Source organism: Patagioenas fasciata, chromosome 3, assembly GCF_037038585.1.
Source record: "Patagioenas fasciata isolate bPatFas1 chromosome 3, bPatFas1.hap1, whole genome shotgun sequence".
In the NCBI taxonomy this organism is placed as follows: domain Eukaryota; kingdom Metazoa; phylum Chordata; class Aves; order Columbiformes; family Columbidae; genus Patagioenas; species Patagioenas fasciata.
This window is the reverse complement of record NC_092522.1, coordinates 109,317,935-109,335,076: the sequence shown is the minus strand read 5'-3', so window position 1 is coordinate 109,335,076 and position 17,142 is coordinate 109,317,935. Positions and strand designations below refer to the sequence as shown.

Here is a 17,142-nt window from a genome sequence, read left to right as displayed (position 1 = left end):
TGATCCAAAGGATTCGTTTTTTCTTTTATTTCTTTTTTTTTGGCAAGTAAAATCTTCCCTGACCATTTGCAAGTTTTTCCTTCCCCATCACTTCTTTAGTCAGCTTCTTGCTGACCGACTGCTCTTCCCTCAGCCAGGGAGCCTGTGGCCTTGCAGTGTCAGATCTTATCTGGGATATTAAGAATTTTGGAATCAGCATTCAGATAATGTACACCATTATCATTGGGCATGTCTTTGGAATATATGTTATTAGCATATCCTCACGCTGGAGAATCTGTACATGAAATTTTATTTCCACCTCATATATCCCATCTATATCATTCTCCATTATTCACGTCATACCTACAAACACAATCACCTGCCAAAGAATCCTGAATGAAGGATTAAGATGAAAACAGATTACAAGAACACACTTAGAAAGACATCTAGCTGAAGAGAGGTGAGGGTGTACAAGAAAAAGGACTTCAAAAAGCAGAATACACTGACCTTTGTTGTTTTGATGCAAAACTATACAAAAACCCCTACCATCTGAAAGTGGATGTGTGCCCTTGGGATTCCTCACAATCAGATCTGCAAATATGAGATGGATGCTGATCAGGCCAGCTGAGGCCCAGGAGGAATTGGCCTCTCAAATCTGTTTTAGAAGAAATAAACTTTTGTGTTGGTTTTTTTTTTTTTTTTAATAGTCATGGCTTTCAGTCTTTTTCCTGTAGGTATTTTGTGTTACAGGATGTTGAAAACCTGTTTTGTAGCCCACATTTATGGACTAAATGTTTTGTGGAGCCTTCTGAAGTTGATGTCTATTACATGCTTACTTGGACGTAAGAGGTTGGAGCGGTCCTGTGTTCCTCTGGCACTGGTGATCAGCTCTTTTCTCCTCCCGTGGGCCAAAGGAAGAGCTCTCTCCACCTGCCACCTGTGCAGCCAGAGACAAGGACAAGGTACAGGGACGTCAATTGTTTCCCATGCTTTGCATTCCTCTTCCTAAAGGATTCTTCTGTGCAGAGCAATCCCAGCTTCTAAAACAGACAATGAGAAAAAAAAACAACCTTCAAGTTCTTAAAAAATATAGATAAATAAAAGCATGGGGATCATACAAATCTTATTGGTTAATAAGAACAGTATTCTGATAATGAAGAAAGTTCAGCATTTAGAAATGAGGAATGTCTGACTACTGACAGCCCTTTGTGGAAGAAATGACCACGAATTCAAAATCCTACATTTAACAGCATATTTCCTGTCTGTCACCGCTTGTTTTTTCCCTTGACTTGTGAAGTTTTTCCATGTTTTCCTTTTACAAACGGAATAGAGAGATGGTTGCTGTTCAGGCAAAATGCCTCAGAGACCTAACTCACTGAAACAAAAGTAACTAGTAGATGTAGTTTGATGTATTTTTCTTTGTTTTTCGTCCTTGTCACTCATCTCTCATATTCACTTGCATCCATCCACTCCCAAAACTCTTATTTGCTATTAGTAATTTGTTTACTTGTTTTCTTACTTCAAAGATCCTTGGCTCAAAACCACAACATGTTGCTTTTAAACAATGTTGTGGGGTGAAATTTATCACTCTGAGCCTTACAAATTAGAGCAATAAAAAAGCTAAGCTGATTCATCCTTGCTGCCTGTGGTGTCTGAGGACTGTTTGTTAAATAGGAATTGCTGCAGTACAAGGCTCCAGCGGCAGCCTGTCCACCTGGGCTGACAACCAGTTCCTGCACTGGGTACATGTTTGGAGGATCCCTCTGAGGCCATAGTTATGTCATTGATTTAGTCCCACATAAATCCATACTGACTTTGAAACATTCCACTGCATCATCTGTTCTTGTCCCTAGTGCCTCCTGTAGGTGGAATCATAGAATGATTGGGTTGGAAGGGACCTTCAAAGGTCACCTAGTCCAACCCCCTGCAATGAGCAGGGACATCTTCAACCAGATCAGGTTGCTCAGAGCCCCGTCCAGCCTGGCCTTGAATGTTTCCAGGGATGGGGCACCGACCACCTCTCTGGGCAACCTGGGCCAGTGTTTTACCATCCTCATTGTAAAAAATTTGTTCCTCCTGTCCAGCCTGAATCTCCCCTCCTTTATATTAAAACCATCACCCCTTGTCCTGTCGTAACAGGCCCTGCCAAAGATTATGTCCCATCTTTCTTATAGGCCCCTTTTAAGTACTGAAAGGCCGCAATAAGGTTTCCCTGAAGCCTTCTCTTCTCAGGCAGCTTGAATATAAACCAGAACATGATGATGGACACCTTTCATTTATCAGTTCCCCAGCCACGTGCTGACCCACAGACAGCCTGGTTCTGCAACAAGTGAAATGCATGGGAGATCAGGAGAACTTCCGCTCCCCATGGCAATGCAAATTATGTCGGACTAGTGTGGAAACATAACAAAAGCTGAGTACAAGGTCTTTTTGGACACCCCTATTTGTCAGACCCAAGGCAGGTTTATTTGTCTGGTTTTCACTGGATTCTGAGTCTGGTCTCATAATGTTTATGTTGGCTTAAAGTAAGTGATACCAGATTCACTGCTGCACGGTAAAAATCTCTTTAGGAGTAATATTTTCCAGTAGTGAAAGCTCCCAACACTCAAAAGTAAATTGCACAAAAAGAGTAGTTATATCTAAAAGATAAAAATTGCATTCTTCACCAAGGAAGGGACCTTCATATTCTCAGCAGACCTGTCAATCCAAATGACACCCTAGAAGAACACTGGCATGGTAAACAAATGTGTCTTACTCCAATTTTCATGTATTCTGTATTATCCAAATGTCTTCCTACCTTTGCAGTTGAGTTCAGGGTTAAAAAACAATTTTAAGCATCAAAAGACAAACCTTGTTTCCAGTCTTCCCATGCTTTATTGTGTGGGAGGCTGTTTCTGTAGTGTTCCAGAATGAAACGTCCTGGTTCTGATGCCTGTAATCAAGGAAATAGGAGAATACAGGATTAATACAACAAACAAGATGACCTGATAATTACCCACAGAAAAGTAGTTCACTAAAAAAGTTTAACTGATTAAAATGGAACAATCTAGGGCAAGACTTCTATTTATCTCAGTTGAGAAGTCAAGAGCATTTGGAATCCCCACTTTAAAATCATAACCTAAAAGATGCACCACATTTGTGGGAAGTAAAAGGGTAGCAAAATAATAAGTAGTACACCAACTAGTTTCAGTTGTGCTGTGGGTGTATACTGAAATATACATTTTATTTATAAGTATTATATTGTATATTTTTTTATATGTATTTGTCTATATATATTTATTTCTGAGATGTGACCATGTCTGCTTGCAGAAGACTGACTCGTTTTATTTTGGAAATTAGTTATAATCAGATGGTAACAGCTTTTGGTTACTAAGGACCTCGGCTGAACCCCTGCCAGTAGCTACACATCCTCAGCTGTAAGTCTGCAATGCTCTGAGAGACTCATACCTTGGCATAACTCATATTTCTGGACTCAAAGGGGGACAGAAAAATGTTGTTAAACTTAAAATTTTGCACCAAATACATTAGTTTCATTATGGCGTCTTAGGTGAAAACTAGAAACCACATTTGACAGAGTAATTACTAGCAGTGTTGTCTGGAAAAACAGAAATAGAAATATTAATCCTTAAAGACAGATAAAACTACTATTTTCTGTATATTCTTGTAGACTCATATAAGAATAGCCAATTAAATACCTATTCTTTAATTAAATTTAACTTTTCAAATAGCTCATTTGAACATTGGTTAAGTTATCATAGGAAATACTAGAGGCTTGCACAGTAAAAACAACAATATAGAAGTTGAATAAACTCATAGAATACAAAAAAAAACTGCTCAGGTTTATTTACTATCATATATGCACTATCATTGCATTAATAGGGGCAGGACAAGTAATATAAATTTAGAGATCTTACAAAAACATCACATATTTAAACTGTTCTCTATATTGAACAAATTGCACATGCATTTATAAAATACAGATGTCAGTTAGTGTTTTTATACACTACTGATTATAACTTTTTATAGCTTAACATCACACTTGCATTGCTCCTATCATTGGACAACGTTGTCAGCCACTAACAGGGCGAATATTTTACAAAGCAGCTTAGTTTCACTAACGCTTTAGAGCCATAAAATTATTCAGGCTGGAAGGGACCTCTGGAAATCAACTCTTAGAGCAGGTCCACTTCAAAGTTACAGGTTCCTCAGGGCCTTGTCTTTGAAACACACTTAATGCTAAATAGTCCTAATACTCTACACAGCATTAAAAACATCAACACACTCAGTTGTTCTCACTAATCCACTAACAAACATACATTAGATTTATCCTGTGTTAAAACTCAGCCACTATGCCTATTTCATCTTACATAAACAACAATTTAGTGTTTTTTCTCTCATGACCTTAACTGCTTTCATTTTTATACTATCTTATTTTTATTTTAGACTCCTTATTGCAAAAAGCTGATAAGTACGTTTGTGTAGTCAGTGCTGGTGTTTTTATTCTCGGTGAACTATCATTGCATTCTGAAGAGCAGGGCTAGGTGAATTACACTTTAGACTGCTATTACCCAGCTACTAATAAAAGCCAATAATCTGCATTCTTAAGGGAGACCTGGATTTGTATCAGTTGTGGTAAATCAGAAAACATGTCCAAAAGCAACACACTAAAATTCAACTGACTTAATTTTGTTCTAATCACTTCAGTGTTTGTAAAAGGTCCTGAGAAGTGATGTTTTCTTTAATCTTGGTATAATTGCATCAAAAAGTAGCAACAAATCCTTGCTTACACTGGCTCCAATGATGTTTTCTCATCAAAAGACGGACAAGGCTTTTGGATCGAAAGGATGGTTTAATTTGCAGGGGACCATGTGATAAACTTACCAGTTCCTATCAGAAAATGACTCCTCCAGCAAGGCCCCTGTGAGCACCACTGGAAGGTGCTGCCTGTGCCTCCATCAGTCTGTGACCCTGCTGAAGACACCCAACAGAGACAACCATCGCTTTAAGAGTCTGGGGGCTTTGTGATGCAGACACTGCTGCCTGAGAGGCTGTATCGAGAACACCAACTCCCATGTAAAAGGCAAGGGGAGGCCCATGATGTTCCATCACAAGCGTTACCACCACTGTTTGGTTTTTCTCAGCCAGCTGTCTCTGGGGAGTCTTCCAGACAACCCAGGAATGGGAACAACTGCAGACCTTGATTCTGCATAACTGTTCACACCTCTCCCTCCTTTTTGTTTCCCACGTTTGTGAAGAACACAAATTTGTGAAAAAAACAACCAGCCAATGGAATAAACTGTGCATGTACCCAAGAGTTCAATACAATTTATTACAAATACTTACAAAGACAAACCATATTCAGCACCTTTTAACTGGTCAAACTAGGACAGTTTTCGTGAAGCTCAAAGGAAAAAAGAAAGGCAGAGGAGAAGGAGGTATTAAAGGAACAACTGCAAGAGCAAAAACTCTGATGGCATTAGAGAGTTTTATTTTTTTTCTCTTAAACATTTTCTTGGCCACCATGTTGACCTCCTCAACTTTCAAGACCCTCTTTATGGCCTGTTTCAGAGTCCTCCTTTGCCTTGGTCCCATGGGGTCAGCTTTTCTCAATGTCCCAGAGAAGGCACGACCAGTTACCTACTGCTGGTTTCTGACAGCAGAATAAGTTTTATTCAGCTGAAGCCAGGTATACAAGTAGCATAAGATCAGAATCAGGTCTTCTGTGTGTGTCTTAGAGATATGAACTGTACCCTTTGAACTGCATTCTTGATGATATTTGTCACACACTTCCTCAGCAACTTCAAAAGAGTTTGAGTCCTTTGATTACAGTGCTGTTTACCTACTATCTTAACTAACAGGCATTTGCCCAGAACAGATATTCACTCAAACACTCCCTTTATTATCTTTTCCCTCAAGTGCAAAAATACTTTCATTTACCAACAGCCATATTAGCATCTCTAGTTTTGAGATCAAAAACATTAAAAGAGTGATAACAGAGTATGAGTTCTGTCCTAGATTTGCAGTTAACTCTGTGCCTGTGCTTGCTGCTTTAGGGACTGTAGAAACTTCTGCCTACCAGCTCCTCACCATTAACAGTATGCAGTCACATGAGAAGCAGAAGCTCTAGGTATCAATCTTGCTTTTCATAAAGAAAATGATCTCTTCTCTCTAAGATAATAACTTAAAAAATGAGTCTAGCTTTGTGCTTATTTTCAGGTTATTTCCCAGCTCTTTTAAACTGGTGTGTTAGGTCAGCAGGTGTTTAATAACTATGAATACTTGGCACTTATATTGCATACGTAACATATATTGGTATCCACACTCTACCACTGGAAAACTAATTCACACACAAAAAGGTAAAGAGACTTAGCCAAAGGTTTCCCCACTTCTGTGGAGGTACCTTGAGTTACCTACAGTTGAAGAAGTATTTTGGCCAGTGGTTTCCTTACTGTGCCCCATGAACCACTGGTATGTGCTCTGCAGAGCCATATAAAAACATGTTTTGAGGTAGAATTTTAATAACTGGGTACAGTAAGTTCTGAGAGTTGACTACACTCCAGTGGCCCAAACTATTTGGAGACTACTGACCTAGTCTGACATTTGTGATTACAGAATCACCAAAGTGCTCCCAAGTGCCTTGTGATGGCACAGCTGTATTACCAGTGCAATCTAAGTCACAGCTCAATGAATAAGCCAGCTCAGTGGTTTATTTGCTGACCCAGAGGGCAGATCTCTTAAGGGTTTTTTTACAACCACTATGTAGAGTATACTTCCAATCAAATCTCCAGAAGGATGAGAGTCTGCACAGCTGTAGCAGGGGAACACGCCTTCCAGCAGCACTGTCCCAAGGCAGAAGTGCACTTTGCAGTACGCTTCTCTTTGTCTTCCTGTTGTGTGTCCCATATCAGATCTGGCTGCTGAGAACACCTCAGAGGGGTGTAATCAAGTAGGGCTGGGGAGTGGCAATTGTATGAGTCACATCTTCTGCATACGGAACTGAAAGGCCTGCAGTGGGGATAGAAATGCGGCACCATGAAAATGAGAGATCAAAGGCATATAAATACAAAGACATATACAAATAATGGTTGAAATCTCGGCTGATGGGCAGGTGACTCTTCAATCACATGTAGGTCTTAAGCAGTTCAAGTGTGGCTCCTGCATCAAAGCTCCATCACGAAGATGGCCAGTGTGGGTAAGCTGAACGCCAGCTGCTGGATGACGTGAGCCAGCTGGGGCTCCCCTGCCTGACACAAGTAGGTTGCCTGCAAGTCAAAGACACGCACAGACCCGTTCTGCAGTGGTGAGCTGGTGTCCCTGATGCAGCCTTCTCCCAGAGCTTTCCTTTTCTCTTTGGAAATAGATGGCATGTGTGGATCCTGGTCATGCCAAGATTTTGGTATAGTGTTCATAAATCCAAGGCATTTGGGCAACTTTTCTTGGCATGTAAGTGACTTACAAATAAATCCCCTTGATCTCACTCACATAGGCAGCAGGACTATTTTGTCTGAGAAAGACTTGTGAGGAGTTGGATCCAGACTTCCCCCTCGGTGCAGTCACACTTACGCAGAGTGTGAAGTACTTGCCAGCTTGGAGCACTAATGCTTAACACATATGTTGCTCAGATACTAATGAGTTGACCAGGTCAAAAACAAATAAGGAGAATGAAACCTCTGAGCATGTTGATAGCTTGTTGACACCGAGAGCTGCATCAGCTCAGCAAAAAGCTGCCTGCATTCCTCCAGTTCTGGGGTGCATGGGTTCATTCAGACAGTTGCACAAGTGAGGGTAAATCTGTCCCAGGCTTCTGCTGCAAAGCCTCCAGGTTGCTACAGGAGATCAGAATTTCTTCTTCCTCTTGTCCTGGTCTTGTCCTGGTCTTGTCCTTCCATTATGTCTTTCAAGGTGGTACCCAGAGAAGCATTAAGACAGACACACAACTTCTCATTGTACAGGAGAAGAATCACTGCAACATCCCATCACAGCAGATTTTTTTCAAGAGCACCCGATCCTGCAAGAGGCTCTGTGCTCCTGTCTTAAATCACAGAACCCAAGGAAGATGCATGGTGTTATTTGCCTGGCTGAAGCATTTTTTCTCTTTTCAAGCAGCCCTCAGCAATGCCACATGCCCAAGTGTGGTGTGCTATAGCTCTAATGGGGAATACCATGCAAAATCTAGTGCTACCTTCCATGTATTTCATGAATTTCTCTCCATTGGAGATCTTGCCAAAAAAACTCTAGATGGCGTTAATCCATTACAGCACAGTCTCTCCCTAGCCCACTCTTTTTCTGTTTCTTTGTAATGCAGATTGTACAGCATTTAAGACATTAATTTTTCATAGAATGTTTAAGTCCCCATTTACACTTAAATCCCATATTTCCAATACAGCTTGTGAGAAAACAAACAAACAAAGATGATTAAGGGAGTGGAGCATCTCCGTTATGAGGAAAGGCTGAGGGAGCTGGGTCTCTTTAGCTTGGAGAAGAGGAGACTGAGAGGTGGCCTCATTAATGTTTACAGATCTATAAAGGGTGAGTGTCACGAGGATGGAGCCAGGCTCTTCTCAGTGACAACCAGTGATAGGACAAGGGGTAATGGGTACAAACTGGAACACAAGAGGGTCCACTTAAATTTGAGAAGAAACTTCTTCTCAGTGAGGGTGACGGAACACTGGAACAGGCTGCCCAGGGGGGTTGTGGAGTCTCCTACTTTGGAGACATTCAAAACCCACCTGGACACATTCCTGTGTAACCTCATCTAGGTGTTCCTGCTCTGGCAGGGGGATTGGACTAGATGATCTTTTGAGGTCCCTTCCAATCCCTAACACTCTGTGATTCTGTGTGATTCTGTGAAAACAAACAAACAAACAAACAAAACCACAAACAAAATCCGCAAACCAACCAAACAAAAAACAAACCACAAACAACCCCCAACCCAACCAACCAAAACAGACAAAACACACAAAGTAACAACCTCAAAACAAACCACAAAAAACCCCAAACAACAAACAGGAGTTCCATCTTGCAACTCTCACTAATGAGAAAACACCTCGCTTGTGAAGCCACTGAACACTGATTTCAGAGTTTGCTCTAAAGAGTTTCCCATACAGTTCTAAGCCTATACAGGGATTTTTCATGTGTGTGTATATAAACACAGATACATATCCATACACACAAATACAAGGCCAAAGCAGAGAGCATAAGGTAGATTCCCAGCAGATTTTTCCAAATCCAATTGTGTGCAAATTGAATAAGTTAAAATTCATATATATATATATATTATTTTTTTATCGCAGTTCAGTAGATGTTCAGTTGTCCAGCTGCCAAGTTTTGCTTGGGTCACTGGAGTATATCGGCAATTGGTTCCCTCTGTGTCTCATACATCAAAATAGTACAGTTGGAGACTACCCCACATTTCATTGCTTCCCAAAGGCTGCCTTCACATTAACAATACTTCATGGAGATATATTAGCCTGATCAAAAATATTGCCCAGAAGAAGTACATTTTATCTTACAGAATACTTAAGATTCTCTTTTCTTCTATTATATTTCAAATCTGAGAAGCTTTTTCTTAGGAGAGAAGAGAACCAATAAAAATACCTGATGTCATTTGAAAAGCAGGAGATTGGTAGCAGAGATGTTAACTTTTACCAGTGTCTGTGACAGCTGTTCTGTGTGTAAGAGAAATCACCAGGATATATGTTAAATCATAAGGATGTATTTTAGAACCAGAATATTACAATACTTATGAAATTGAAATTAGGTCAGACAGTTCTTTTTTTTTTTATACCTTCTTTCTTTTCTTTACTGTAGCCATGAGTGTCACCAAACAATTACATCAGTGAAAAGAATATCTGACACCAAACAAAGCCAAAAAATGGATCCTTTGAACTTAAAAGGAAGTAAGTTGCTCTGTGACATGTATACATATTTACAAATGTAACCCCAGTGCTGACAGTAGATTAAAAATTACAAATAAGCTCTCGCAATGATCAAACAGAACAGAATACGTCACTCCATTACACATTGCAAGGTCTTCTCAGGACAAATTCTGAGAGGTGCGCACAGTGGAACCAGGGGCCCCGGGACCTGTTTACATCAGCACTGATGCTAAGAGAATTGCCTCAATTGCCAAAAGTGATTTAGGATGAGATTTAAAACCCCTTCCTGCTTCCATTTAAAACAGTGTCAAAGCTCTGGTTCTCTGAACAGGGCTGGGATGCCTGTGAAAGTGTGAACCACTTTGCCAGGGTACATCCAGAGATGTCTGTAAAGGTGATAAAGGCAGGTGTGGAAACTACCCAGTAAATCATAAAGATGAGTGGTTTACATTCATCATCCTGTCACAGAGCACTAGAAAACTCAGGAAAATTCCTGAACGGCGTTGTCAGTGGCATATTATGGACCTTAAGTAGGTATGTCCAGTTCTAAGATAGTGGCAAGCTTTAAATATAGAAACGTGTTTTCTGTTTCCCTTAAGATCCCTATTAAGACAAAAGTGAACCAGTCAGATGGCAGAAGTATCTTCATTATTTATACATGGAGTTCTACATAAAGAGGTGCCACCTTTCCTAAGAACTGGAAAGGAACAGATGGAAGACTGGCAGCACCATCTCCTGGCAGATATTAGAAACAGAGACCACTTTGTGTCAGAAAGTAGGGCCAAGTAATTTTCTTTGTGGATTTAAAACAGACCGTAACAGGAAGTAACTTCACAAGAGTGTGTTCCCTCCCTAGCAAGATTAACTTTGATATGCTTCAGGGAAGAAAAGCATTATGTGTTATTATAATTATGGGGAACACATACAATTATGAAGAACAAATTCAGGTTGCCTCTGCCTTTAAAAGAGCTCTCTCATGTTGGCCTCTCAACTTTCCCATACATTGTAGTAATAGCAGATTTCGAAATTAGCACACCAGATAAGTTAGTCCAGTTGCAGGGTATTAGTGTAGTCTTGGAAGACCACGTAAGTTCCCTGTAGTCAGAAAATGATGGAATATGTAGATTTCAGGAGTCGTAGCCAAGTTTCTGTCTTGCTGAGTACGCAGGAGAAATAGCGGGAAAAGACTGTTAATACCGTAAACTGCTGGATCGTTAACGTGGGATGCTGTTATACATATTTAGAAAGTGACAACAGGCCAAAGAGCACTAAGTGAGGGTGAGGCCTTTGGAGTGATGAAAGGCTGTATGGGAAAAAACTTCTATGGAGATAAAAGAGAGGAGACTAAGTCAGATGAGTTGTTGAAAGACAGACATGGAAGAGAGGAGAAAACAAAAAAGAAAAAGGAGACAAAGAAGGGGATTCTAGAAACCTCTACATTTTTTTCTTTAACAGTACAGAAATGGTATGCCACAGGAGTCCAGATCCCATTTATCAGAACAGTCTCAGTCAGGAGAGGGAGAAGACTTAACCTCGGTGATCACGACCTAAACATACCAGTCTTCTTGTCTGTTCACTGTTCCACAGCTGTTCTTGATGTTAGGCCCCATATTCTCTGGTCTTAAACAAACACAAAGCCTTCCTTGTGTTACACGACCATGGATGATGGTTTGCTGTTGGTTTGTTGGGGTTTTTTTCAGGTTTTGGAGGTTATTGTACTTTGAGAAACTCCCAGCTGCTTTTATGGAATTTTTTTGCAGATGATCATGAAAATGGAAGAGACTCATGAACTCATTCATTCCATCCTCCTCCCAAAGGAAGAATGCTCAGTATAAGACACCACACTTCCCAGGACTTCACTCAACTTAGATTCAAAAGCCACAAGTAATAGGGATTCAAATAATTCCCATGGGAAAATACGCAGCTTTACGCAGGGACCGTCTCCCACATGGGTGGGGCTCTGCTTATCTCTGCAGCTCAAGAACCAAGATCAGGCCACTTTCCTCGGGGCATCATGTACTATTCAAACATTCACAAAACAAAGGTAATCCTCCATCCTCCTCCAGGGCCTGCCACAAACCCTATCGTCCTTTCTAAGCAAATAATTAAACTGCATATTTCAGGAATCACTCTGGTTAGGGGGATAACTTCTTTTATCAAATATTGTTCTTCTAGGAGCTCTTCTTCTGAACAGGGTTAGCTGTCCAGTCAGCTGTCTCTGCACCTTAGCTTTTACTGTTAACACAGGAAAACACATTTTACTAGCTGTATATATTGAATTATTTTCTTTTTTTATTTTATTCAATGTGCTGTACTTGTGATATTCCTCACCAAAACACACTACATGCTGCTTTCCATTAATTTCTACTCATATCCTATGTATTTATCATATCCTTGTTTAGGCCCTAATCACATCAATAAAATGGCTGAAATTCCTTAATTGGAGAAGAGAAGAATGAATTCCTGTCAATTCTGGGTATGAACACATTCCTGAAGTGTTCTCATACTGGACACAAGATATGTTTGTGTGAATAAATTTCAAAAAAAAATCACACCCAGACATGCCATCGAACTAATCTACTGATACAAAAGAAATTATTTTTTTTACGGTGGAGTAAACAGCATTGCTAAATCAATTACACTTTTCCTAACTGCTGTTTACTGTTTTGCTATTATATTGTCTAAACACATAATCTAACACATAATCTAACAACTCCATTGTGAAGGGCTCTCTCAAAACACAAATCACAAACAGTCAATAACTCAAAAAATATTTAAAAGCAATTATCTTTTATTGTTAAGGTGTCCTTGTGAGATAAGAAGTAAATGGCAGAAACAAACATATTCAGTGGGAAAATTCAAGTGGTAACAGAAAAAGAAACCTTTTACCTGGCTTTCTGTATCTTGCTTTGACAAGTTATAAAACAGTGAGAGATAAAAGAGTCCACCTATCAACAAAAAAATGTATCTGTACTGGGACCTCTGCTGTTCAATATGTGATCTGAAAATACGGGTGAATAGCTTGCAGAATAAAACACGACTGCTCCAAAAAGTTCTGTCTCAAGTTGATTCTAAGAGTTGCAGAAAGGTCCCGCAAAATTAAATGACAGCTGATAAAATGGCAAATGGAAATTAATGTTTATAAATGCCAAGTATAACCTTCACCAAATACAGTGATGAGCACTTGTTTAGTTGTCACTACTTTGGAAAGAGATCTTGGACAGCTGGTAGAGCACCTACTCCCCGAAAGCTCAACTCTGTACTTGGCTGAGGTCAGAAAATAGGAAAGTCACTAGAACTAAGACATGAGTAGAGGAAATGGGTATATTATATACTTCAGAATGGGTATACTATATCTAAAAACATACAGAAAGAGGTAACTAGAATAAGCACAAGTATGAATTAATTCCACACAAGGGAAGACTAACCAAAATAAGACTTTTCACTTGGGAAAAAAAAAAAAAGCTCAGAAGATTACCATAGAACTCCTAAACTGCATCAAAGGGGTTATGAAAGGCATAAAACTCAATAATAAACCACTTTCAAGAGGGTGTGAGAGTATTTCAATAATCTTAGCATAGCCACCAACTGAACTGGGTATTAAAGCAGCACTCGGATGTGATAGAGCCATAGAGGAAAACATAACAGAGTTTCCTGTGTCTGTGTTCCTCTGCTGGAACACTTCATCATCTGCCATCTCTCCGATCTGTTTCAAATTGAAATGTTGACTTAAAAAAATGTTCATGAATTAAGAGTAGACAAAACAATCAGTAAAAGATTCTCAAGACTAGCTGGTGTTCATCCAAGAAACAAAATGATGCAACAACTGAAATTCTAACTGAGGTGTAAATTCTTCCTTAAAACTTCCTTGGCATGTAAGGACTGGATTGTATCAAATGTTACATTATTTTTAAAAAAATGCTTTTAGGGGAAAGCTGGAGAACTACCACCATTAAAATTGACATATGTTCTGCACAGATTAGTAGCAACTAGAATTAATGCATACATTGACAGATATGATTCCCCAGGGAAAGGTCAACATAGGTTTTGTGAACATTGCTTTTGCAAAGAGAATCTTGCCTTATAAACTGGGTATGACATTTTCTGAAGGTGTCAGCAAGCATTTGGATATGAGGGACTGGAAAGATACAGTTTGCTGAGATTTCTGAATGACTTCCAACACTTTTTTGCCAAAGGCTCCTCAGGACACTATGTAACCATGGGATAAGAGAGAAGATCCCTGCATGGACTAAAATGAGGTTAAAAGATAGGAAACAGGCTGGGAGTAAACAGTCAGCTTTGACAGTGAAAGAAACTCACTATTGCAACTTCACATCCCTGTGCTGTTCATAATTTGAATAAGGAGGTGAGGAGTGACGAGACAAAGCTTGCTGATGATATCATGTTATTCGTGGAAGGAAAGATAAGGTGTGGCTGCAAAGAATTGCAGAAAGACCTTTCAATACTCGGGCTCAATTACTCAAGCTCTACAATATGGGAGACAGTGGTCCTAGCTCAGGACCTAATAGAGACCTATGCTCTGCTGAGGCATCGGTGAGACACCCCATGTCACCTGAAATAGCACTGGACACCCACATATGGGCAACAGAATTCAGCCTTCAGTGACCGTCAGTATAACAGTGATCATGACTACAGACAGGTGCAAAGTAACACACGTGGGGAAGACACAGCTCTATATGACATAGAGAGTAACGGTGTCTGAACTGACCATTACACTTCAGAGGTGAGATCTTGGAAATTTAATGTCATTTGTAGTTCAACAGCAACTCAGTGGAGATCAACAGCACATTGAATGTTAGAAATATTAGGAACAATATTGAGAAGAAGACAGAGGATATTGCTGCACCACTTTACAAATTCAATGTATGCCCCTATCTTGAACCCTGAGTGCAGTTCCAGTCCCACCACCACAAACAGGAATAGTAAAATCAGAAAAGTTCATAGGGCAGCAACAAACACCTTTCATTGAAAGAACAACTAAATTTCACTTGGACTTGTCAGTCTGTAAAGGGAAGCCTTGTCAGACTGAAAGGAGATCTCACAGACACTATACAGTGATGACCGGCTTAGAGACAATAAAATCATACACTGTCCTTTCCAAAGCAAGAAGCAAGGGTCATCAAATGGTGTCAGGAAACAACCCGCTGAAAGCAGAGAAAGTGATTCCTTGTATATGTGATTACTCCGTGGAACTCTCTGAGGCAAGATGGTACGGACGCTACAAGTTTACAAGCAGTAGAGGGTCAACTGGACAAACATCTGGAGGAGATACATTGAGGGCTGCTAAGGAAGAAGACACTACCACTGATCTAGAGAGTCAATAGATGCAAACCATCAGAAATTCAAAATGGACATGCAGGAAGCTTCACCAGCTGTTTGGCCTCTTAAAATCTTCCCATCTTTGGTGACAAGAAACTGGGAGACATACACTCATGGTTTAAGCAATGTGTCTTATGAAAAAAATGAATAAGGACTCCTTACTCGTGCTGCAGATATTTAAGTGCTTCAGGTTAATTAACAAACAGTGTGGCAAAAAGCAGGATGGGCAATGCTGAAGGTCTCCATTTTTGCTGAGTACACCATTTGCAACCATCTTTGCTAGGGGCACCTGCAAACAGATAGAAGATCAAGCAGATTTCAGACGACACTGACTGTCATACAGCACAGCTGTACCACACGTAACACCTGCACACCTCCTCACCTCAATAAGGTGTGCTGCTTCTGAACAGGAGACTCAGGGACTCATCATTCGTTATCTGTAGCCGGTGCCACAGACAATCCCCAATTGTGCCAAAAAACCTGCAAAAAACCTTGCAACCTTTTCTACTGAAGTCACTTGCGTGTACTGAGAGGAGACTATCTCCTACGGGTCGCAAACAACCGCTGTGCGTGAGAAGATGTGAGAGCTGAAACTCGCCCAGGGCCGGTATCACTCTAAGGAGGGACTGCGGAGACACGAACCCTCTTCCCTCCCGGGGGGACGGGCCGCCTGTTCCCCCTCCAGGAGACCTGTAAGGGAGCCATGGTGAGGAGAGAGACAAGCGCCTTTGGTAGAAGGAATGCTGCATGCAGGGCCCGATGCCATCACACCGCACCCGCTGTGACCGCCCTGAGGGCGGACTGTCCCCACGGCCGCCGCGCAGCACCAGGCCCCGGACAAGCCTCGCCTCCCGCCCCCGCCGCCCAACATGGCGGCCCCGTCCGCACCCACAATGCACCGCGCGCAGCCGCCGCGCTTCCGGGTGCGGGCCCAGCAGGGCGGCGGGCCCGGCGCGGTGCGAGGGGCCGCGGGGCGGGCGGAGCGCCAAGTTTTTTTCGACCGGATGTGAACGAGCGGGCGGACGGTGCAGGAGGGAGCCGCGTCTGGACCATGAGGCTCCGACTGTGGCTGGTCCCTGCCCTGGTGTTGCTGTGGGGGCCAAGCAGGCTGGAGGCGCTGGGGCGCCCGCCGCGCCGGCAGCGCTACGGTGAGGGGCAGGGAGGGACCACGGCATCGCGGGGGGGTGTGAGGGAGAGACCACTGCTGCGAGGCGAGGGGAAAGGGGCACGGTCGGCCGTGCTGAGGGGCAGTGGTGGGGTGGGGAGAGACCACTGCCCAGGGGCGGGGGGAATAGAGAGGCCACTGCCGAGGGGCGGGGTAGGAGAGGGGCTCCCAGCTACCGAAAGGGAACAGTGGGGTGAGGGAGAGAGTACTGAGGGGGAAACTGGGGAGACACCACTGCTGCGGGTCGGGGGGAGAGGGGCGCACCCGCCTCTGCTATGGGGTACTGGTGGGGTAGTGTGTGGGTTATGGGAAGAGACCACTGCCGAGGGAAGGGGGGATAGAGATCACATCCATGGGGGGGCACACCCGACTCTGCCAAGGGGTAGCAGTGGGGGGATGAGGAGAGGGGTGTGGGGCACGGGAAGGAGCCCAGTCCCCTGTGGCCTGGCTGAGCACCCACCTGCAGCCCGGCCCGTGGCGGTGAGCAAGGCTGCTCCTGCTCCCCGGCCTGCCCTGGGTGGGTGGGTGTGCGCTGGGGAGCGCCCGGGCCACAGAGGACCCTGGAGGTCGCGACCCCTGCTGGTGTGGGGCTGATCCCCCTTCAGCTGAAGGCACCGCTGCTGGGTGGCGTTTGGGGCTTGTTGCTCCCTACAGGGGTTGCGGAGACCACTTTGTTTTCACACTCGAACGTTGCTGAAGAGTTTTCCTCACAGGAGTTTGGGTTATATTAAGGCAAGATAATCATATAAATGGATTCCCTTCATAGTTCTGGCTGGAGAG

The 17,142-nt window shown here is 42.3% G+C and overlaps 1 protein-coding gene and 1 long non-coding RNA gene across 3 annotated transcripts in view; one reads left to right on the top strand and one right to left on the bottom strand.

Moving 5' to 3' along the window:
- Window positions 1-5,292: 5,292 nt before the first annotated feature.
- Window positions 5,293-16,877, bottom strand: LOC139827636 (uncharacterized). 2 transcript variants are annotated; one of them, XR_011738532.1, is made up of 4 exons: window positions 16,823-16,877; window positions 15,580-15,887; window positions 8,709-15,486; window positions 5,293-6,984 (listed from the first exon to the last, which is right to left on the bottom strand). It is a non-coding gene; the product is annotated as an uncharacterized lncRNA (long non-coding RNA). The 2 variants fall into 2 exon arrangements; XR_011738531.1 differs by lacking the exon at window positions 16,823-16,877 and having other exon boundaries at window positions 15,580-16,063.
- ADAM17 (ADAM metallopeptidase domain 17) overlaps window positions 16,212-17,142 on the top strand; it is a 37,306-nt gene continuing 36,375 nt past the window's right edge. The window contains exon 1 of the mRNA XM_065834901.2: window positions 16,212-16,345. Within this exon, the coding sequence (XP_065690973.2) occupies window positions 16,249-16,345 (97 nt within the window). The 5' untranslated portion in view covers window positions 16,212-16,248. The remainder of the gene's footprint in view (window positions 16,346-17,142) is intronic.